This window comes from Dryas octopetala, chromosome 3, assembly GCF_963921425.1.
Source record: "Dryas octopetala chromosome 3, drDryOcto1.1, whole genome shotgun sequence".
Lineage (NCBI taxonomy): Eukaryota > Viridiplantae > Streptophyta > Magnoliopsida > Rosales > Rosaceae > Dryas > Dryas octopetala.
Genome location: NC_141368.1, coordinates 21,508,377 through 21,533,378, shown reverse-complemented (window position 1 = coordinate 21,533,378; position 25,002 = coordinate 21,508,377). Strand labels below are relative to the sequence as shown.

General features: G+C 39.0%; 1 protein-coding gene across 1 annotated transcript; it reads right to left on the bottom strand.

Moving 5' to 3' along the window:
• Positions 1–13,013: 13,013 nt before the first annotated feature.
• LOC147291775 (transcription factor TGA2.2-like) lies at positions 13,014–24,007 on the bottom strand. Its single transcript, XM_086234766.1, has 9 exons — positions 23,816–24,007; positions 23,505–23,674; positions 23,174–23,251; positions 23,019–23,078; positions 20,327–20,404; positions 20,142–20,193; positions 15,554–15,825; positions 14,127–14,375; positions 13,014–13,484 (listed from the first exon to the last, which is right to left on the bottom strand). Exons 2-9 carry the CDS (start codon positions 23,568–23,570, stop codon positions 13,338–13,340), a joined length of 1,002 nt encoding a protein of 333 aa, XP_086090892.1. The 5' UTR covers positions 23,571–23,674; positions 23,816–24,007; the 3' UTR covers positions 13,014–13,337.
• Positions 24,008–25,002: the final 995 nt, after the last annotated feature.

The following is a 25,002-nucleotide window of genomic DNA, read 5'->3' as shown; positions in this document are numbered from 1 at the left end:
TGGTTTTTATATTTTGTCCACTCACTGAGAGTTTTTCTCACATTTTGCTTTTGACGTTTTCCCCCCAGGTAGTAGCGATCACCGAGGTCGGACCGTACCTGTAACGACCCGACCCAAATTCTCACTAGAAATTTAAATTTTTATTTAACTATGTGTCTAAGAGGTTTATAAAAGATGTGGGATTGTATTTTAAAGATTTTGATATCTATTTGGAAAATAAAAAGGGTTTTGATTTAAAGTTTTGATTTATTTATTTTTGTTTTAATTTAAGCTTGACCCAAAGTTGACTTTTAAAATAAATGGGTTTTCGATTTTGACTTTGGGTCCGTTAGATAGGTTTCGATCCCACGATTTCATAGACACGTAGCACGCTTCGATCCGAGTTACGGTTTGGAAGATACGGACATGTGAAGTGAGGGGCAATTTTGTAAATTTATAAAAGTGGGTTTTTAAATACCCAAAATCAGAAAAAATTTTCTGATTTCTCTCTCTCTCTCTCCAGAAAATTCTACACACTTCTCCCTCTCCCTTTATCTCTCTCTCTCCCCGCACTCTCTCTCTCGGTTTTCCTTTCCCCCGCACCCTCTCCCCGCGCTATCACCCACCCACCACCCCTCACCGTCACCGGCCAACGTCCCAGGCACCGACCACCCCTCGCCGACCCAGCTTCACCGACGAGACCCCCCCCCCCCCCCCGACGCCGACCTCTCTCTCTCTCTCCTGCACATCTCTCTCTCTCTTCCCTCTGCGTGCGCACATACCCACCACAGCCACCGTCGCCAACCACCTCCCACCGACCTCGACCATCGACGAGCCTCCCCCGACGCCGACCAGCTCAGCTCGGCCCTCCTCCAGCCAGCCCAGCTCCCACACGCGCGAAATCAGGGCCAGAGAAAACCCAGCCCGCCGCCTCTCCCTCGCCGGATTCCGGCCAAATCTCAGCCCCTTTCATCCCTATTTTTGGTGAGATTTCTTCCTCTTCCTTTGGGTTTTCATTTTCTTAACTGATGTTGATTAATTTCGAGTATATAGGAATTTGAAATTTCTGGGTTTTGAAGCCATTTCGGGTTGTTCTTTAATTTTCGGACTAGAGGGCTATTTTTGTCGTTTTAAATAATAAATTCTATTCCTAGGAACCCCAATTGTGGTTTAAGATTGAAGGATTGAGTGGGTTTGAGGAATTAGGCATTTCTTGGTTGAATTTGGAGTTGGGGCAGCCACCTTGGGTAGCACCCACAGTAATTCCGAACCCCTACTTCCATTCGTGAATTAAGGACTATTTTGGGCATTTGTGGAGTGGGTTGTTGAGCATGGCTACGTGAGTGTGATTAGAGAAGCCGAAGTTGTTTGTAAGTTTAATTTTGAACGTCGTAAATCGTCGAGTTAGAACGAGTGTTGGGCGTGATGTTAAGTTGAACACACATCTACGTTTAAGTGTCTTGAGGCGGAACTAATTGTATTTCGTTGATTGTCTATTTTATAGGCGAGACGACCGCAGCCCGAAAAGATTCGGCGGAGGAACGGAGCTAGGATTCTCACTGTGAGTGGACCTTACTTCCTTAAAATGATTTATAAAATTTGCATTTTTATCTTGGTTAATTGAATTTGTTTTAGTAATAACAAATGTGAGCGAACTTTGGTTTTCAAATAATTGCGTTAAAGATTTCATAATATTTTGATTTGATTTGGGATTTGATCATTGGTATTAAACGTTGAATTTCAAATGTTATTTCGAATAAGTTTTATTATTGGACGTTTGAAAGAAAACTAGTTTCTTATTTTTACACGTATGGATTATTTCATATTTTAGCCTATGGTCAAGATTTGATTGGTTTTATGTGTTTCGAATGAGATTTATTAATGACTATTTTACTAGTTGTGCTTATGCATTGTGGATTGAGGATTTAAAGTTTCTGGGAACGATAAAGATATTTTCTATCCGTGAGAAAATGATTTTATGATTTGATTATGGAAAAATGGTTTTCAAACCACCCTTTGCAGTACCCTCCAGGTTATCAGATACATAGGTCTTTGGGACCCATCACGGCACACATATAGGCTTTGGGCCGTGTGTCAGGATGCTTCGCCCTTTGGGGGCTGCTCTGCGTGCACGTATGACCAGAATTGCCTGCACGTGCTGATTTTATTCACACGTGTGTATGGCCAGGATATTGCCTGCACGTGTTGGATTTACTCCACGCGTGTGTATGGCCAGGATATTGCCTGCACGTGTTGGATTTACTCCACGTGTGTGTATGGCCAGGATATTGCCTGCCTGTGCGATGCAGGAATTCCGCACAGGTGTATGGCCAGGTTATTTAGGGTATATAGCATGGTGGAAAATGAATTTGGTTATTTTCAGAAATTATTAAATATATATTGTTTTGTTGGATTTCTTAAGTTTAAATAAACTTTATGGTTTTAAACTGGGGGATTTCAAAGAGTGATGTGAGGTCTTAGAGCTAAACGTGGTTTTGAAGGATTTTCTGAAATAGGAAGTTTACTTTTATTTTCGTCTCTATTAAACTGTCCACTCACTGAGTTTGTCTCACGGTTTATCTTGTTTTGTTTTAAATTGTCCCCCCAGGTAGTAACTTTGGTGGAGGTCGAGCCAATCACGTCGAGGTGGTTACATCCATATTCCTTCTCGGACCAGTAGGCGTCATTTTATTTTTCGGTGTAAAATTCTTTGTAATAGATTAGAGGCTCTGATAACCACTTTAAATATTTAGTTGGTTTCTCTGTGAATTGTTGGGTCCGAGACCCTATTTGGTTGTGGTAGAGGTGGTTGATGACTTAGAAGTGCTTTTAACAGGTTTCGAAATTTCTGGGTTAGTCCATTTTCAGGGGAGGTTCTGCCGAATTTTCGGTAGGATTTTCCTTGATTTTGGATTCCCGCAGGACCTCTCCGGGTTTCAGGGTGGAATCCGGGGGTGGTCCTGTCAGTACCACGTCGAGGCATTCGAGTTTCTCATATCCAGCTTATTAGTATAATAGGATCAAGGTTTTCCCTTGAAATAAATAAAATGAGATATGATTGTATAGTTGATTAGATATGCTTTGATTAGATTTGTATTACTTGTTGTGGGCCTGAGACTTTATTTTTTGTTGTGGTGGAGGTGGTTGATGTTTTAGAAGTGTTTTTAACAGGTTTTGAAATTTCTGGGTTTGTCCATTTTCAGGGGAGGTTCTGCCGAATTTTCGGTAGGATTTTCCTTCATTTTGGATTCCCGCAGGACCTCTCCGGGTTTCAGGGTGAAATCCGGGGGCGGTCCTGTCATCTTGGTTTTATGGCAGCCCTTGGTCCTTTCTTCAGGAACAAAATGCCCATTCTTGTGGAGAAAATTATGAATATCCAATTTGTAGATCACTCCACTTTTTATCATGATGGGCTTTGGGGAACCTAGGTATCAAAGAAGCCTCCAATTGTATGGCCAACCTCTGCATCAAATTCTGAATGGCTTCGTTGGTATAAACGAGTTGAAGCTGAAAAATCGGCGATATAGGAAGTTCTTGGCATCAGAAACATTATTGCCTTATCAACCAAAGCCTTAACTTTTGATCGTCCACTTCTTGCAGCAGCTCTGTGTTTCTGGTCTTCAGCTATGAACGTTATGTACCTTCCCCACGGGCCACTTACTCCGACTATCTTAGATATGGCCGCAAGTTTTGGATTCAGACCCCATGGCAACTTCATCTCTCCATTTTTCGAAGAAAAGCTAGATAGGGACGCATATGTCAAAGTAAATTAGCGGCATGTTTTTAGAAGAGACGTCAAAGCTTCTAGCCCAGTTAGTAGCTACGAGACATTTGCCAAACATTACAACCGAGGAAAAGGATCAGTAACTGATCATGAACATTCAGCTTTCCTGTCCTACTGGCTGAGCAAGTATGTGTTATGCGCCAAAAGTAATAAGGTTGTCCAGGAATTCGCTTGCATGGCCGATGCTTTAGCATCAGGCTACACATTTGCTTTGGGACCCTTCGTACTGGCCAATCTCTACCGCTGCTTGCGAGATATTAATGTGGGGCGAATGGACCCAAACGTAGGCGGCCCTTTGTGGATGTTCCAACTATGGTTGCAAGCATACTTCCCTCAGTTTCGTACAAAACCCAACGTTCAATTCCCGAGGGATGAAGTAATTACCAACTTCATCATTCCTTTATCCTTGAGGTCCCACACAGTAGAAGAATGCTTTCATTTTTTCTGTCCAAACGAACATCCCTGAGAAAGTCTTTCAGACTTGTGTCTTCTGTCATCATCCTCTCTACCTATCTATCGAAATTGATGGGACTTTACCAACGGATCTTAATGTGTTGGAAGAAACCAACCAAATATAGGCGAACATTCTAGTCAACAAAGACTTACCTTAGGGAAGCCCTTTTACAAGGCGAACATTCTAGGCGAACATCCTAATGGGACTCGTAGCAGACAAGCTGCAGTTTTACAAGGCTCATGCTGAGATCTACCAACCTCACTTGGTTGCTCATCAATTTGGTTTGTGCCAACCCCTTTCATTTCTTCATTTTAATTCTGCTAACTATCTGTCTTCTTGGTGAATAGAATATACTGAGGCAACTTACTTTAATGGGGCAAGAAACTTCTATAAAGCGCTTCGTAAGGATGCATTGTAAGACCCCGTATTTTTCAAGAAGTTATTTTAATTATTTTGCGAATTTATTTTAAGGATTTTGGGAATTTATTTGGAAATTTAAAAGGTTTTGGTTTAATTTTTAAATTTTTGTTTTAAATTGGGCTTGACCCAAAGTTGACTTTTAAAACTATTGGACTTTTGTTTTTGACTTTGGGTCCGTTGGATAGGTCTCGAGTCCACGAGTTCGTAGACACGAAGCACGCGTCGATCGGAGTTACGGTTCGAAAGATACGGACATGTGAAGTGAGTGGCAAACTTGTAATTATACGAAAGTGGGTTTTAAATACCCAAAATCAGATATCCTCTCTCCTGATTTTCTCTCTCCTCTCTCCTCGATTCTCTCTCCCCGCGCTTCTCTCTCTCGCGCCTCTCACCTTCGCCGATCTGCCACCAGCGCGTGGCGGCGCGTCCGGCAGCAGATGGGCTGGGTTTTCGGCCCACCAACCTCGCCGTCTCTCCCTCTTCCTCTCCCTGGCCGCCGATCACCCACCTGAGCCACCATCACGACGGATCGACGCGAAGACCGAGAGAGGCTCTTGCCGACAATCTCCTTTTTCCCGCGACGACAGGACACCAGACCACCTGGGTTCTTTTCCCCAGGCCCCGGCGAGTTCAGCCCCGGCCTTCCCTGGCTCCGAACGACCCCCCATGGCGGCGGATCGAAGAATTTTGGCCGGCGGCTTCTCCGGCCAGTTTCGAGTGATTCCGGCGACTTTTGGCCGTCGACCCAGGTATAAAAGTTGATCCTCTCGACGTCCCCTCCGTGCCGGTGTAATTTGTTTACGTTAATTTTCAGTTTTGAAATTGGTGCAGGTTGACCACCAAGGACAACCGCAGATCCCGCCGCGTTTGGCCGTGCCGATGGCTGGAATTGTTAGTTTTTGGCTCCTGGCCAGTCAACCGAAGCCCGTGGGTGAGTTCTGTGAATTTTGGTGTGTTGTTTGGGACTGGGCAGCCACCTTGTGGGGTGGTTACCGCCCATTTCAGCTGTTGAACGGCCAAGTTGTGATATCTGGTTATTAAATTGTTGATTGTCTGGTCTTAACAGGTACACGAGCTCGGGAAATCTTATCCCTAATGCCGTTATGCTGCCGGATTTGATATCCGAGTAATGGCGCCGTGAAGGGCACTTCGGTTTTTTCACGCGGTCAAACTATGAGTGAAACTTATACGGTAGATGAATTGTTTGTTTTGTGTGTTTGTTGCTTTATGTTAGAGAATGTTAAGTATAGGATTTAGATCATGAGAAGGAATTGATGAGGACTTGAGGTTAAGAAATTAGTTGGGAATTTATAGAGTTGCCCTGGGATTAAGTACCCATTAGATGAGAAATGTCTATTTTCGAGGATCAAGGAATGATGATAATTGCTGAATTAGAGAAGAAATATTTGTTGTCGAGGTATATAAGTGAGGATTAAGCAATTATTATACAGTAGACTGTGAGTAGGGATGACAAACAAGTGAGGGGGCGTGAGTAGGAATCAATTTTGGAGAAGGTTTCGGTGTAGCTCGGGGTAGGCTATGAGTAGATCTTTGGTTTTCGAAATGTTTTGCACGTTTTATAATTCAACTCTTTTCTTGATTTAATTGAGTATGGACAGTTTCTGGAAATGGTTTTTGGTATTATTTTGGAGAAGTTTTATTAATGAATTTATGTCCTTTAGAAAATGATTTTGATCAAGCAGCTTTCACAATTTGAGAATGATTTTATTTAAGCGGATTTATGGGAAAAATTAAATTTCAGTTTTTATCTGGAAGAATATTTTTGAGATGTGGTTGATTGAGGTATACAGAAGCGGTTTCAAACCGCCATATTAGTACCCCCCTTCAGCAGGTATATATTGCTCTGCATTCGCCTAGAGATGACTCAGCGGTGTACGACCAGCACTCGCTCTGCACTTGCCTAGTTGGCAGTGTACGACCAGCATGACATTTGCTCTGCACTTGCCTAGTCGGCGGTGTATGACCAGCATTACAGCAGGTATAAATTTGCTCTGCACTTGCCTAGAGATGACTCGGCGGTGTATGACCAGCAGTTTCCTGGGTACTAGTGTGGCGTGAGTTTTCAGTTGTGGAGTATTTGAGAAATGAATTTGCATCAGTAAATACTTTAAATGACATTTTCAATAAGACCTTGTGTTTTAAATCAGTTCAAATTTGATATTTCTTAGTTTGAACAGTTTCAATGCTTTTTCAGTATATCGAGGTTTATTTGAGTTGAAAGTTTTTAGCCTAAATTATTTATATACAGTTGATAATATTGATTTCAGCTTGAGAACTGTGTTACTTTCAGAGTTTAATTTACGGTTGAGGGGATTTAAAAATGGATTTGAAAGAAGAGATTTTGAAAATAGTTTTAAAGCGGGGGGATTTCAAAGAGCGGTGTGAGTGAAATTAGATAGATGTTCATTTTGTACTGTTTGCTTGTGTTGCTTTTGTTTACTAGGATTTAGTGTGACTAGGACTTGGTAAGACTAGGCTTGAATCTTGAGAATGGAAATGTTGATGATTTGCCATGAGACTATGGAATATGATTTGTGGATTGAATTATCGTGAACCGGTTGGAGATATGGTATAAGTATATAAATTATGTTTGAGGTTGAGATTAATAGTTGACGTTTAGGCAATTGATTTGCCAGAATGATGATTATTATATATTGATGAGATTTGATTTGAATACAAGGATTTATGATTTATTTTGATGCTTGGATGATTGGTGATGAAATTATTGTGTGATTGAATATTTATGGATATTATTGTAAATTATTATTAAGCATGGAAGTTGAGGATTTTATTGAGGATAATTATTCTGTTATTTCACTCATACGAGCTCTAGTGAGCTTACCGGGTTGTTTATTTGAATGACCCGGTGTACCATGGATATGGTGCAGTGTGGTTATTGGTGTTTTGCAGGTTAAGCAGGCTGAGGAGGCAGTGAGGAGAAGACGAGGCAGTGGGACCTATTTTAATTTGATTTAACTGATTTTATATAGTGAATTTTACATAAATGTTTTGGGCTCACACTCTGATTTATTTAACGTATTTATTTATTATATTAAGTGCATGACTCATTCTTTGAAAAGAGGTTTAAAGGACAAAGTTTCAGTGTATTTTTGGGCCCTAGGATCGGGGCGTTACATGCATGGTCTTCACTTGCCAAGAAATTACTCAGACTCCAACCAAGGAAAATTAACTGTCATGTAATGACACCATTCGCCACTTGGTAGATTTCTTAGTTTTCCAAGTTTTTGTCTGATGACAGAGAAACTGCTCATATTCTCGCCCTTGAGGGTATTCCTTTCAAATCCAACAATGACAGGAAGCCAAGGGATTACAAACCACCCACTATCCTTAGTGCAGCAGTTATAAAGGCGAAAACCTTAGCATCAAAACAATTAACTGAAGAAGAAAATCCGCTAACTAAAGAAGAAATGGACGAGCAAGAAGAAACCATTGGGTAAGCCTTAGATTCTCACAAAAAGGGAAAAAGAAAGATGAGGTAAGAATCGGCCAAAGCTTCGACGGAAGAGCCTTGTGAAGAAGAAGAGCTTGCCGATTCTCCTCCACCATTGATTAGACGGAAAAAACACAAGGGTGAAACGGGCTAGAGCTCCCATGTACCACCTGCTGCTGCTGCAACCAATTCACCATTAAGTAAGAAAGCTCAACTTATTTTGTATTTACTCTCTGCCACATATAAAACTCTAACTCTTTTTTTTTTTTTTTTATAGAACCCTCAATGTTCGTCAAGGAAGATCTGCCTAATGGTTCCTTTCTATATCATCTGCATAGCCCAAAGGGTATTCAATTTCTAAATCAATAGAAAGAAAAAGAAGAAAAAAAAAGAGAAGAAGACAAAGAGAAGAAAGAAGAAAAAGAAAAAAGAAGAAAGACGAATGGCAAAGGCCAGAAAAGAAGAAGAAAGAAAAAAGAGAAAAAAGAAAACAAGAAACAGCTTCGGCATCAAGTTCTCAACCGATGCCTTCTCTCATTACAATTGATGTCCGCCAGGTAATCTTTTCAGCTTGGACTCTTTTCGTCATTCTTAAACTCCCAATACCTATTATTCTTTTCCTTGTTTAGGACGAAGACACCATCGTTACCGGTGAAGAGAATGATGATCACCAACCAAGCGGATTGCTATCGCTAGATATGTCTGATTTCCCACACTTTGAGGTTTGTTTTCTTTCGCCTAGGGTTTTCATATATCGTGGTCCTCCATATGTGCCCAAACCCAATAATGGTCGTCAGGTATATTTTTACTTTTATAGATATTTTTATTGTCTTCTAACAAATCCTCACTATCATTAATCTTTTTATTTAGAATGTGGTTGCTGGTGACAAATCGACAGGCGAGGGTTTTGTTCAGATTCTTGCAGTGCAACCTCTTCAATTGTATTCTCCATATCCCAACTTCTTTCCCTCCCTTCCTCTACGGTATTATATATTTGACTTACTCCTTTCAAGCTCTACTTGTTGGTTTGTTCATGACGAATTCTAACCTTTTTATCGCTTTCGCAGGATGAACCAATTTTGGTTGAAGGAGGCTCAAAAGAAGATGCTCCTGATTCAAGTTTGCTCCAAAGCGTGGGCCTACAACTAGGCGATGGTTCAAATTCTGGAGAGATTCCAATTGACAACCAACCCCATTACATCGCCCTTGGTTGGCCACGAGGGCCTGCATCATGTTTTCTGCTTCTACTCTTGTCAGAAATTGTGCATGTTGGCCCGCGAAATAGTTTTCATTCACTATCATTCGTCCGGCACCGTTTCCGTATCCATGGCCATTGTTGTCATTATTCCTCGGCTACTGGCGAACATACTGCCGAGGATTCTCATTTCTTTGGTAGTCATACCTCTGTAATTATGCTCGAATGCCTTCTCCATTTCCTCTATTCGCCCTAAAAGCGTTTACCACTAGCGCACGATTATGTGGTGGCACATATGCTCCACCTTGAGGTTGAACCAAATTGGCTTGCTCAGGAACGGCTCGTAGTACTTGAGGAAGTGGAAGTACAACTTGCGCCGCGCCTTGGCCCACAACAGGGAGTGCTTGGACTACCACCTCTGGTACCTCTCGTTTGGCCGGCCTATCCTGCCTTCGCCTTACGCCTTGGTCTCTTATGGCTTGGACAATGGCATTCTACATATTCTCGATCGTCTACCTTAATTCACGAATCCCGGCATTTACTCCAGCGAAACCGCCGTTAAGTCCTTCTTCTATGCGAACATTCGCTGCATGCATTTCGTTTATTCGCTGGCCAAAGTCTTCGCCAAGAACTCGTTCGTTCGGGTGGGCTACATCTTGCACCTCAAGTCGATTCAACTCTAAGGGCCCCAGAACACCAAAAGCTCCTTGTCCATCTGCCATCTCTGGAAACTCACTAATCACTCTTTGCTCACTGTTTTCTAGTGCAATTCTTAATGCATATTGTCCTCGAGTCTCAACCATAAACCAAAAGAAACAAACTCAAGAATGCACGGAATAACGAGACAAACTAAAACAAAATGCGAAAGCAAAAATGAAAGTAAATTCAAGATTCAGACATTCCAAACTAAAAGACTTTTAGAACAATATCTCACCGGGCGTGCCAAATTATGTTATGGTAAAAAATGTCTCCCGCCACGTGTCAGGCTAAGATTCGTTCATCTCATAACATATGCAACTCTGGACGCGAGTGTATAATGAAATGAAAGGCGTGTCACCAAGTGATGCCGTACTTGTAACGAATGCAATCTAGATCTTGATGTAATGTAAGATCAGATGGTGCAACTAATTGAAAGAAGTAAAAATAAAAGGAAAGAAGATTGACTTATAATCAAACGATTGTACTGAGTTATTTTTACTGCCTGGGCATTCTAGAACTTTAATGTACTAAAAATGCTTAAGTAAATGTTCATTGGTGCTTGATACTTACTTAAGAAATGTCCATCATCTTTGCGTAATTAAATGCAAGTTCAATTAAACTTAAACGAACAAGAAACTGAGAAAATAGATCTAAAGGAAATCGAAAAGGTTCTGGATCTAACTGATTGGAATTAGAAATTTCCTTGTAGATATAACCAACATTGAATGAATAGCTCATATTCAAAGCAAAACACATGAGTAAATAAGTGCAATAAGTGAAATTTCCTTGTAGATGATTCAATTCCACTTTCCTTTTTAATTTATGTTCAGATCTCAGGAGAGATATACATTCAATGAAACGAATCAATATCAAACCAAGAAGTAAAGACTAATAAAAGCGAACTCAAACATACAATTAAAATCAAATTCAATATTTGAGGATCACAATTCTCAATAATTAACTGAAAATTAAATGTGGTATGCAATCAAACAAAAATTCGACAAACAAACGAAATGTAATAAAGGATCAAGCCATGCCAAGAATATGCGAATTGCAGAGAGTTTTTTGCATATGAGTTGATGAATCCTTTTCTTTGGCCGTAGCTTTTCTATTTATACTTGGATGGGCTCTAAAAACCCTAAGCAGAATATCCTTAGATCACCCCACGTGTAGGGTACTGAACCAGTCTGGCATTTGTACTTATCTTTTCATGACAATTGCTATCCAGTACTTGTAGACATGTGCCTACATACTATTGGCCCCTTCTACAATCTTCTCGGCTTGGTGTAGCCGTGAAAAAATCTACTCACGCAAGCAAATCAAACTTGCTAAAGCTTTGGACTTTACGAAAGAGTGCTGCTATTTGCACACCCTGTTTTTTCTTTTTGCACACCCTTTTGTAAAAAAAAAATCAAAACTAAAAAAAAAGACACACTTACCCCTCACCCAACACACCCTAACTCAATTTTTTCTCTTTTGCACACCCCATCAACAAACAAAAAAAAACACACACACCCCCTTCATCTCCCTCACCCGACCACACCCACCGGCCACCCACGCAGCACCCACCTCCTCCCTCCCCTCCACCAAGCCCAGCCCCGTCGCACCCTCCCTCCAGCCCCGACCCAGCCCACCTCCTTCCCATCCATGCACCCAGCCCGACCTCCTCCCTCCCCTCCACCAAGCCCCAGCCCGACCACCTCATTCCCCTCCACCCAGCCCGACTTCCTCCCTCCCCTCCACCCAGCCCCGGCCCCACCGTGCGCCCATCCCCACCGTGCGCCCACCACCCTGCTGCACCACCCTCCCCGCGCCCACCACCATGCTGCACTACCCTCCCCGCGCGCAGCACCACCACCTTGCGCCCACCACCCTGCTGCACCACTCTCCCGGTGCCCACCACCATGCACCACCCCTCTCTCTCCTCCATGCTACACCACTCTCCCCGCGCCCAACCCAGCCCCGACCACCCCAGCCCTCCGCCCAACCCAGCCCCGACCACCCCACCCCTCTCTCTGTTTTTTTTCCCTCCGCCGATCACCACCTTCCTCGCACCAGCAGCACCACATTCCTCGCAGAACCACCACCGCGCGCCACCACCTTCCTCGCAGCTAGCTCACCGTCGCGCGCCGGAGAGAATAACTTAAAAAAAAAAAAATTGGAGTGGGTTCGGCGGACCAGTGCCGAACCCGATGGTTTCGTTCGGTAAGTACCCACCGAACAATCCTATTCTATTCGGCGGGTACCTGTCGAACGAAACCACCGGGTTCGGCACTGGTCCGCCGAACCCGCTGCATTTTTTTTTTTTTTTTTAAGTTGTTTGGCTGTCTGCTGGGTGAGAGGAGAGAGGGAAGGAGAGAGAGAGAGAGAGAGAGAGAGAGAGCGCTGCGCGCGGTGGCTGGAGGGCTGGGGTGGTCGGGGCTGGTGCATGGTGGTGGGCACGGGGGAGATGGGGATGGGGTGTGTGAGTTTTGGGTGTGTGTGTTTTTTTTTTCTGTTTAGGGAGGGTGTGCAAAAAGAAAAATGGATGGGGGTGTGTGGGTGAGGGAAGGGCCAAATGGTCTTTTCCCTTGAGTTTTTTTTTTTTTTTTTCAAGAAAGGGTGTGCAAAGAGAAATTTAGGGTGTGCAAATAGCAGCACTCTTACGAAATTGGGTCTTAGACTTGGCCTATTAGCTCTTTTGGGCTCAAGTGACCTCTTGAAATCCATGGTACAAACACTACCTTTACATAATCGAACAAGCCAAGAGCAAACCATGAACCTAACCACTCAAGTAAACCCTCGTTTGTTATTTCCTTTCTATTTTGAATTAAAGTAGCAAGCAAAAACAAACGAAGAAAATGTAACCAAACTAGCCCTTAGGAAGCTCTTCTTCTTTTTTTTCTTCTTTTTTTTCCCATTTCCTGCTCCTTAACATGGCAATAAGTAATATCTCGTGCTTTTTGAATAAATATTAGACTTTCTCGTGGAGCAAAGAACCTGAGTATCAAACACTTTCGAGCGTCACGCATCCCATGAACCAAAATTCATTTCGAAATTCAGTTACAATTACATCAATAATGATACTATTATTAACAAAACAAAATACATGAACATCGTCGCTAATAGCATTACTGGGTCATTGACTAGAATGAGAAAAAAAACAAAAATTACAGGATTAGCACTAAAGATACAATTTCTGCAGCTATAACAGCATCATAAAAATCTATAAAAGAAAATTTGTAACGGTGACCAAGTAATACCAGTGCTGTACTAGAGAAAGTCAATTGCTATTCAGATGTTCTGCAGGCCACAATTTTACCAATCAGCTTGGGAGCAACTCCGAAAGCGTTTTTTACTCTCTAGGACGGGCAAGCCAGAGAGAACTAAGAGCACGTAGGCGTGAGAAATAATCATGTATAGCCAAGAGTGCACGAGCTGACTGGCGGGTTGTCAATATGCGATGCATTTGTTGCAGTGTTTGTTGCCGCAAATTGTCAGCCTGATGTTATTAGCCCATGAAACAATAAGGCACTTTCAAAAGTTATAAAGACGAGAGAGTAAAAGCACCAGATGCAAAAAAAGAAACATACATGAAAATAATTAGTTTAAGATTTGTTTTTCTTTCATTTTTTTATTTTTTGGGATGGCCTCAGGACATTGTCCAAAAAAATGAGGGGTAAAAACAAATTTGTGCACACTGTCTAAACCTTTTCACACAATCCAAAACAATGACAGAACAGGTTGATGGCTAATCTAAAACTATCCTATAACAAAGATTATTCATGCAATAAAACCCAAAATAGTTTAGTTTAAGTACACTTGTAGAAAAGACTAAGAATTCATGTAACAAAAAAAAAAGTCCATAAGTAATATGACCAGCCATAGCATTTTAAATAATAACATATTTCAGAAGTCCAACTAAACATCAAGCAGTTCTATCTAACATTTTCACATTTTAGAAAAAGAAGAGGTGGGGATGAGGGTATTGATTTTTGTCCCATCTTATTCTTTGATGTATTTATGAAAATTTAACAGTCTTCGCTTCCACGGTTAATATGTGTATTTTATGATGTAGTACTGAATACAAAAATGAAAAAAAAAAAGAAAAAAAAAAAAGAAATGAAGGATTATAAGGAATTACCTGGCGGATAAACCCTTCAAGGGTCCCGAGCTTTCCCATCGCCATGGCCATTTGACCCATGTAGTTGGCCACATTCCCAGAGGAACCTGAGGAGCCAAGATTTCCACTGGACAAAGTCTCAGCTAGAGATTGTTGCAATGCCTCCATCCCTTGAGATAATGCATCTTCCGCCTGTTGGGACGATTGCTGCAAGTTGTTAAGCCCCATCAACTGCTGCTCTGTCAGAGGCTCTAACTGATTAACAAGAAGCTGCACACATAATGATTCAATTTTAATTTTATAAAGAGGATTAAGACAACGAAATTATTCAAGACGCATAAACAATCATGATTTATTACAGAGAACATGAATTGGAACTCCTAGAAATAAAAATGCAAGCACGTAGGTATTCATGAACATGTATAAACATAAATATTAACCCTCCAAAATAATGAAGAGTTAGGGATACCAAACATGATTGCCAATTTGTGGGCCCGAGGGGTAGCCTAGTGCATATATGAGAGATTATATGAGAGATTTAAGAGCTGATTTGAATATCTGATCTCAACAGGGGTAAAACTGAATACGGAAGATGACACAAGAGCTGGCAAAGCACAGCAGCTATATTACAAGGAATGAATCTTTATGCCCAAACCTTTTAAAGACTTAGAATCAAATGGTTCACTAAAATAATGATCTGTACTCTGCAAAGCTTTGGTAAAAATATGATGCCTAGGGTAGTTTCGATGCACAAAGCAGCATCACAGTCTAAGGGCAATGTTATAAAGTTATACAAAAGAGGGTAACTAAGACAATTTCAAAGCCCACTAATAGCACTGCTTTTGAATAATTTTTGAAATCAGTAATAAGATTGTGGGTATGATCGCTGGGGGAGAGAGAGAGAGAGAGAGAGAGAGAGAGAGAGAGAGAGAGAGAGAGAGAGAGAGAGAGATTCTTTTCTTGGGAGTGCGAAAGAGTGAAGGAGAATCCCTTCAATAGTATCCCACGATATATCCTAAAATGAAAGAGTCCAACAATACATTCAGGGGAAAGATGAAACTAAAGAGACACAAGGAGGAGTTTTTCCAATATAATATGAGTGAGAGATAGATATTCAAGAAAAAAAATTTGAAACCCTATTTGGGCATATGCAGAATGTCCTTAACCAGCATCCTAGGTCTTGGATTCGCCTACAAACAAGATTCTTGAACTACATATAGTTTCATAAATTTTATAGCGATTGGCATCGTAATTTTTTTCCTTTTACTGTATTTCTTGAACATTTCAGCTAATTCTTGTTCTCTTTATTGATTTTCTATTCCTCATTATAAGTTCAACATGCATAAACTGAACTATGGGAGAGTATTTACAGGAATCTTTACATTTGACTGCATTCCGGAACCACGCCTATGTCCTGGAAGCCATCAAGAAATGATAAAAGGCCTCACCTTCAGGAGCTCAGATGAACGAAAACCACCAAGCCACAAGAAACACCTCTCAGCAGGTGTTTTCCACATGCCAGACAGCAAATGGAATACATCAGCTTTAGCTGCTGTGCCCTTCAGCCTAAAAATCTCGTCATAGTGCGCCAAGATTCCATCTACAATAATACGAAGCTCTGCATCACTTGCATGAGAATTTACTGCTGATCTCAGTTCATTAATTTGTCGATTTTGCTCTTCCAGCCACCGTCCATATTCTACATCAAATGCCATAGCCCCTGCAAAGAGATACAGTGAACAAGATAACCTACCTCATCCACTGAACCTAAAGTAAGAGAAGAGGACCAAATTGAAAAGGAAGATAATGCTAAAACTTTTCCACAGTTGGCTGCCATCCAAGTGGTAATTGTGAAATAGTATCTATCTGAAGTTGTGTTCTTTTTATTAAATTGTGGTGTGGTCCATGCTTTTGTTGACATTTGATATGTTTTAAATTCAATCTTCGGGGGTTTATGATATGGAAAGTGTTCATAGGTGTGTTGGCATTCAATATACCAAATGAAAAAGTGTGATTAGGGGTGTATTGATAAAAGAGGGGTTCATGTATGATAGCATACCTATGGGAAAGGCATGATTTCTTGCTGTTTCTGGTTGAAAATTTAGTGGCTATGTCTTAGTTGGGATGGGCTTTTCTGTGAGTTATGGTTTGTATAGTTTGATTTTGTTACCTCTTGAGTAGGTAATAACTAACATAGTTGAGGGAGGGGGGGTTTAAGTTTGGATTATAGTGACCAGGTTGTTCTTCGGAAAATGAGACAATAAGCTGAAACAATAAATATAAAGAGAAAGTGGACAAGCAGACCACTACAAAGAAGCACAAATGAAGCAAAATTACAAAATGTCTGCTAAAGCAGAAAAGACCTAACACACAGCTGCTTGCCAATCTAACCAAATGTCTGTAAAAGATAAACCTCCTAAATTCTGTAGAAACAGATGTCAAAAGTAAGGACCAAAACCGAACTTTATCCCATAACTCCTCAGCCCCATTGCCAGAAAAGTCTTCACAAACCCCTCTTTTATTTCTCTCACCAAATCACCCAGAGCACGGCCAAAACCATACCACCCCACATTACTATGGTCTTATTTCCCTTACCAGACATTTTATGCTTCTCACAAAGGAGGAAAAAAAAAGTTCCTAGAAATTACCCAGCTTACTTTCATTTTTGCTAAAAAAACCTACAGTAAAAATTACAGAAGAAGCTTCCCGAGGATTCCATTGCCATCTTCTTGTATCAACCCTGGAATAGAGTAACCAAGCAGTGTCTAATAGAGTTCCAGAGACAATAACTCCATCACCTCAGCTACATGCAAATTCCCTCTAAACCCAAAGTTTGGAATGACATTCGTGGTGTCCCTTACAACAAGTTTGAATGCCAGAATGGTTTTCCTTTTATGAAATGTGTCATTGCCTAGGTATTTACCTAGCTGATTTGGTTTTGGTGTTTCCATGTAGTTTGTTCTGCTCTCAACTTATGATGTAGGTATAATGTGTTAACAAATTTGTAAAACCTTCATTCAGTGCAAATAACAGATCAATTCAACACTTAGTGCAAATTATAGAATTTATAGCAAGAATATAGAGACCAATTCTTTATTTCTTTGGTAAGAGAGACCAGTTCTTTTTCTACATCAGAGAAGCACAAGTTCAGGTAAGACATTTTGCATTTCTATGTTTTTTGTGTACTTTTTTTTTTTTTTATTAGAAACAAACTTTCATTAAAGGAAAAAAGAACAATACAACCTATAATGCAGTGAACAAGACGTCCACTAACCTACACCTTCCAAATGTTTTTTGTGTACTTGTTGGATTGAGATTTGATTTTAGGAATTTGGTATTCAATGTTGTTTGGTTCTTTTGCAAGATTAGCCACTGTCCTCCTTTCTTGTTCAATGGTCTGTGGGATTTATCTTAAGCTGATTCAATTGGTTTCTCCTCTTGGTTTTCCTAGAAATGCTCTTTTCATGGAATGCACGAATGTACAGACCAATTCTACCCCTTAAATTAGTGCAAATTATCTTGAATTATTTTTTGCTAGAAATTCTGTTCTTTACCTATGATGTAGGTATATTTATATTTTATACCTATATAGAAGGCAAATAAATATATGAAAGCCACTCTGCCTATGTTTCTACCTAAACATTAGGGGCCTGGTTTGGTTTGCGAATTAGAGGCTTGGGAATGTGTATGAGATTTCGTTCTCATGTTTGGTAAGCACATTCTTGGGAATGTGATACCTGTCACATGGGTATATCACACCCATGAAGAGAGGAATTTCAAACCCTTGGGCCTCCTTGGGAATGCATTTAGTACATTTTTAATGACTGAATTACCCCATCATAAATTATAAGTACCAATACAAGTATGGATAATTTTACATATAAGGGTATTATTGAAAAATTGAACAAATTTTAATTCACTCCTGTACAAACCAAATGTTGGAATGGAAATAAAAGGTATTTCCTGGTTATTTTCCAACATTTTCAAAAACTGGAAGGAAAATCTTTCATTCATATCCCTAAGAATGAGGATGGTAATTATATTACCAAAGAACCCATTCTGCAAACCAAAAAGGGCCTAGGTTTACCGTGCTTGACTAAAATAACACTTGTTCTTTGGTTCTAGCCTTTCTAGGGGTTTGGTGGTTTTTTCAGTCATACAAATTTGTGTGGCAACCCAACCCATAATTATTTACGTTGTTTGGAGATTGTGCGTATTTGATAGTGTGAGTGTATTCCTTGACAATAGATAGTTGAAATTTGTCATTACTTCCATCGTGTGGTTCGTTGTATAATTGCTTGTTGTAATGGAAGTTAATTTTTTTCCTATTTTGACTAATAGTTTTACTATTTACCTATTGTAATGCAGTTCCATCGATATAGTAGGTAGAGTACATGTATCTTGGGTATATTGGATTCATAGTTGGGCGTTTGTGTTATATGTTCATTGACAAATTTTAGGGTTGGGTGCATCATAGAGGCAATACAAACATTCAAAATTCCAAGTTAGGAGGAAAAGATGCACAAAATCAGGGATTTTCAATTTGTTTCCATTATTGACCTCAAGGGGCAAAATAGGCATAAGAAAATAAGGAATCAAACATCTCAACAATCTGGCTGACTCACCAAGAAAAATAAGGAAATAAACTTGGTCAAAAAGTCCATGGACATAAATCAACAAAAATAAAAAGACCAGGATTAATCATAAAAAAATATATATTTTATGGACAAATATCTAATTATCTGTATATTTGAAACAGAAAAGATGCATTTCATGGAAATTACACCACCTTTAATACTTTTATATGAAATTGAAGTGATTCCATCTTCTAGTTAAAAGGCATTTGAAAAGACCAAATTTCTACATTGCAATGATCACAACATTAGACAGCCAAAAATTCTCTATGGGTAAAATTCATATATTGGAATTCTACCCTTCCCACATGCTTCATGTTTCTCATGTATTTAAAAAAAAAAATAAAAAAAAATATAAGATGCTATAATTTATTATTTTGGTCCTTTCCCTGATACCTTCTACACAGAAAAATATACCATAAATTAGGAAGAGAAATCTAATTGCTATCAGAATCCACAGAACTTATTAGGTAATAAATCAAGAACCATACATCACAATGTCCAGAACCACCCTGTCACTATAGAAACTACTAGCACAGATAATTATCACCATCAGCAAACTGCACCAGCTCCAATTACAAAACAATACACTCAACTAACATTGCACTGATGCAATGCAACCAGCACCATAACCACCATTAACCCAATACTATCACATCAAGTATTACTGCCAATTGCTTAACCAAGCATCATGTATACACGCTAGCAATAGCTATTAAAAATCTTCTGGTTGTGCTTGTGAGCACTGACGTGAGAGAGAGAGAGAGAGAGAGAGAGAGAGAGAATAAATGTAGGAGAAAAGAAGCAAGAGAACACAAAAAACACTGATTTTAACCACTCAAAAATAAAAGAACCATTGAATCAACATTATTTTTTTATGAAAAACAAACTTTTATTAATGAGAAAGAAGTACAACACAGAGGACAAGATGTCCACTGCTCAGAAAAACAACACAGAGTGCAACCAAAACACTAACAATCAGGAAAACAAAAACCACCAAGACTACAATACAGCTGCACTCCAATCATAAAATATAGCTTGGAAAGAGGTATCTCTAAATTCAGAGGATATCGAAGCCCAAAGGGAAGACCAAAACCAAACCCTATCCCACAACAGATCCACCTCCTCACCCCTAGCATCCCCAAAAAACTTTCTATTTCTTTCTAACCAAACCACCCAGAAAATTGCGATCACAGCACCCCAACACCAGACCCTTTTTCCTACCCAAGAATATTCCATTGAATCAATATGAGATTGACCACGGTTACAAGATATAGTTGCAATCATTAACTTGTTATTCCCTAAACATCACAATAATGACAAGCTTATCCACAATTATCAGGTGCTAGTCTTACTTCGAGTTAAAAATTTCAAAATCCAAACCTCAGGAAAGAAGTAATACCATTTCCACTCATTGAATGGGCAGCGTCTCCAGAGCTTGATATGAATATACCCTGAATAAAAGAAAAATAAAATCTTAGTAGAGATGCAAGCCATGCACATCTAGCAAAGTGTTCATTTACAAGGAAGACTAGGGGAACTGTAAAATACATTCAATACAACAGTGAAGAAATTAATTGATTTGACCTGCTGTCTTGCTCGTTGAAGCTCTTGCTCTAGTTGAGTCAGCTTCAAACGACTGCTCTCCAGCTGCTGAACATATGCCTACAGCAAAACAAGCACAAATTCAACTAAATAAAAATTTATAAAAACTATGGATGCACATAGCATAAGGGCTCAACAACCAAAGAAAAATATGTAGATCTATGCTTTTCCTGTTTTTTTCTTTAACAAAAGAAAAGCACACTTCTTAGAAGAGAGGATACCTTTTTTAAGAAGAAATAGCACTTTCATTGCTATAATAAATAAAAATACAACATAGTGGAGAAGAAGTCCACTTCATCAAAACAAACAAACAAAGAAATATATAATCGGAGACCTAGCGAATTCAACTTCCACCTCTCTTTTACAATAAAATATTACTAACAGAACGCCAGTCATGCACTCATCATGCATTGACTACCTATCGTGCCTATTTTTAGGCTTCCTTCGAATGGCTATGGGGAAATACTTTCTCATCTAGCAGCAGAGATTAAACAACACTATGATTGGTTAGCAGGCCTTAGCCTTAATTATATCCAGGCCAAAGCAAGAATCCCAGCCTAAGAACGACTAAGAATTGAAATATATCAAATTGCATAAATGTAATTTTGGCATTTAATACTCCACCTGTGGAAGTATCAAAGGAAAGTCCCCCCACTTACAAAAGGACTTCTTGGCATTTACAAGGCAAGAAACCGACTCAAAAAACATCAAGGTGAAAAAAGAGTTAGAACCCCTACCACCCCCAAATGGGAAACGATAATTAATTCCCAAGCCTTATAAACTATGTCAACTGTAATATGCTTTGAGCTAATAAAACCCATTTGAAAGGTCACATCAAGTACATTACTCTTCCCTTCACCATCAATGTCCTTCTTTCGCTCCTCAAACTCTCAAAGTGAGAAATAACTAAATCCTAGCCCATGGAAGTAGGAATAAGGTCTTGCATAAAATATGAATAATATTTTGCCAGAATGTATTATCTAGTGCAGCAAATTTCCCAAAATCTATTAGTTTTCTCAAAAGTAATGTGGAAATACAATTTGTACTATATATATATATATGCATATCTAAGAAAAAAAGTTAATCAATGTGCTCATTATAACTCTCCAACAGAATTAGAGAAGTAAAGATCCTAATTCTTGCAAAAAAAAAAAAAAAAAAAAAAAAAAAAAAAAAAAACTGCCCCATTAAAATACATTACTCTTGATCCTTTTTCACACTGATGCAAAGCCACATCCTTATCCTACAATATCTAATCCTGACAAATAGAAGGCTACATATGTAAAGCCCCATCGCGATTAGCCTTTATAATCATCGAAGTAACTTCCTGAAAAACCATATCATATGAGGCATGACACAAACTTAGAAAGAAAAGGCAACTACTAGTTCCAGAATATTTAGTTTCAACAATCTCTATCTAAATGGCTGGGCCAACAAGCACATCCAAGTCCAGTGAGCCAAACTAGTTCAACAAGTATGTTGCAAATAAGTAGTATTAAATTGGTTTTCAATTAAAACTAGATCAGTAACATATTCTTGAACTCAGGGCTGCACAAAATATTATATTTTGTCTATTCAGGGAGTTAATTAATTAAGTTGAAAATGGCACTTCATAATTAAGTTGAGAATAACTTGAAAAGGTTGTTATTGCAATTTTAAGAGGCTAGGTCACAGAAGTTCACCACGATTTGCTGAAAAGCAAGAACTGGTTGCTATGTTGCAGATTCCCCATATCAATCTGAGCTATAGAAGAACAAACACATTATGTAATCCGCAACTGTATGTGTAAACTAGAAGTTGAGTTTTAAACAGACAACCTGTTCCTAGATAAGGTCAACAACGTTAAGTAATCATGACTATATCAGATTAGATAGGCTTTTCGGTATGGTGATATGCCATGCTGAATCAAAGTCTCTAGAACTATATCAGATTAAATAGGCTAGGCTAGGCAAAGTTCAGCTTGGTTTTAGCTCACAACTGTAGGTTATATCCAAAGTGGACCAGGGCCTATTTTCGAGAGCTTAAATCCACGTTCATTTCATTATTCTATAATTACTCAAATAAAAGAACGGGTAGACTGAAGGAAAGCTTTATAAGCTGTATGTAACAATATGGGACTTAGACTTGAAACCTAGAAAGGTACATGTGGAAAATGAAGAACGAGTGACCAGTCACAAGAGAAAGTCAAAATCAACAATCTCAAATAAGTGTTCATGATGAACAAAATTGAAGCTTTACCTTTTTGATAAAATTATAAGAATGCCAATGAAAACCACATGAGCTTCAAACACATCAAATGGTCAAACCTTTCTTTCACCAACAGCCGATAATTTACTAAGATACTAGGACCATGAACAGGCTGGTAACTTATCAGATTAGAGCTGACTCATGCTATGATGCAAACCCACTGTCAGTCCTATTATTCCTCAAACTAAGGATATAAATCCACTAAATAAGTATCATATTTAAAAATTGGCTGGGAAACAGAATTCGATCCCTAAATATCCCATTCACATTCAAGGTCAGACCCTTGTTTTTTGAGCTTTACTGACTGTCCTAGGAATAACAAAAGTAAAAAATAAATAGATATTAAGAAAGGAAAATTGCATCAGAAACATAATTGAACAAATTAATAAAGAAAATGATATAAAATAAAGTAAGAGAAAGGCCTTACTTTCTTCCTCAACCGACTTTTTCTTGCAGCCTCACGATTTTGAGCAAGCCTGCGAAGAGTCTGCAAAATTTAATCAAGTAAATGAGCATCTCAGCCCTGCTAGACTAGCATGAGTTCATATATCACATCTTCGTAATTGATTTGCTGTACATTACCTTCTGATCTTTTGGGTCTTTTGATCTGTCACTGGAATCAGAAGCCGCAGTAGTATTGGCATATTGGCCTCCATCAAACTGCACATACAGAGTGCTCATAATGTCAGATTGGAAGAAAATATTGGTTAACATCTACACAATGTTCCACTAAGTAGAAATGAAGGATGTTTTTGTTTCATAAAACAATAGTGAGTGAGTGAATAATTTTAGGTAATTCTCAACAGTTGGTATTACCTAAAATTATTGAGTGAAAAAGCACCCAACAAAGAGTGAGTGACTGAGTGAGAGAGAGAGAGAGAGAGAGAGAGAGATGTGGTGAAAGAAAGAATACCCTTTGATTCTTATCATCAGTATCCACATCTGTGGAGATATCAGTCCTAGGACTGCCATCAGCCATGGTGGACTCTTCCCAGGTTGTCAATATTACCACTTGATACAGTCAGGAACCAGATATGATGGTTGACCCTTTTCTGACTGCAAGCCCCTGACGGCGGGTGCTAACTGTATTGTTGGCCAAATGAGCAAAAATGAAGTAACAAAAGAAGAAAAACCTAAACACAGCAAGCCCACAACTAAAATTTGCAAGGCTACCATAAAACGAAAGACCCAAATGGAAACTTCATTAATTGAAAAGAAACAAACCTTCAGAGCTTATCAGAAGAAGTGATTGTGTCCTATGGAGGGGATCAGAAGAAGAAGCAACTGCTCCGCCACCACTTTATTCTTCTTCTCTTGTTGTCTTGCTGAATTCAACACAGTAACTGCATCAACATATGTCCTAAAAGCTTTGACTCAGGAGAGAGGAGGGGTCTCCACCCACTTTCCACTTGAGCATAAATTTGTTCTTTCCCACAGAGACAGAAAAATAATTGTATATATACCATAATAATTCATAAATTATGGCAAAACCCGAAAAATAAAAAATAATAAAAAATAAAAAATTAGTTCTTTTCTCTTTTTTTTTGGGTGCTTGGGAGGGAACCCCTTGTTTATTTGGTAGTGGCGTAGCGCCAGACATACTAGTGGTAGTTCTGAACAAAAACAAAAAATAAGGTAATATATTAATTGTTTAGGCAATTTTACATCTTTGACAAGGAGGCCACCTGGATAAAATCCACTTTCCATCATAATCTCCATCACCATTTCTGATTTTCTGAGAGGTAATTATTGCTAACTACCTTGTTTGGGAGGAAGGAAGATTGTTTTTATATTTGAATGGGAGAGAAGGAAGAATAAGAAAGCACCTGTTAATCATTGGCTAAATTATTAATTTTGTTCATCTAATTTGATCAAAATGTCAAATTCATCCCTATAATTTTAATTTCAATACAGTTATTTACAATTTATGGACAAATTTCAATTTTTTCCAGTTTCTATGACAGAACAATCAAAATTTGACAAAAATTGAAATTTGTCCTTAAATTGCAAACTATTGAAACTACAAGGACATAATTATTGAAACTGAAACTATAAGGATAAAATTAATTTTTTAGTCAAACTATAGGGATGAAATTGGCAATTTAACTATTATTTAATGTGCCCAAAAAACACTTATTTATTTTTCTTTTTAAAAAAAAAAAAGGCTTCATTTTTAAAAATAAAACACACATGTTAAGTGCATGCACCACTCCTTGTCTTTAAAATACTAGATGGGTATCATACCCAAAGTGTGTGAAAATGTGATGAAATTTAAAAAAGTAAAAAAAAAAAAAGTGAGGTTTGCCGAGGGTAACAAATTGAAGTATACTAATATGTACGCCCAAACCCAAATAACCTAATCCTAGAGAAAGCCCCAAAAAAAAATAATATTCCCTATAGATATAATAGAG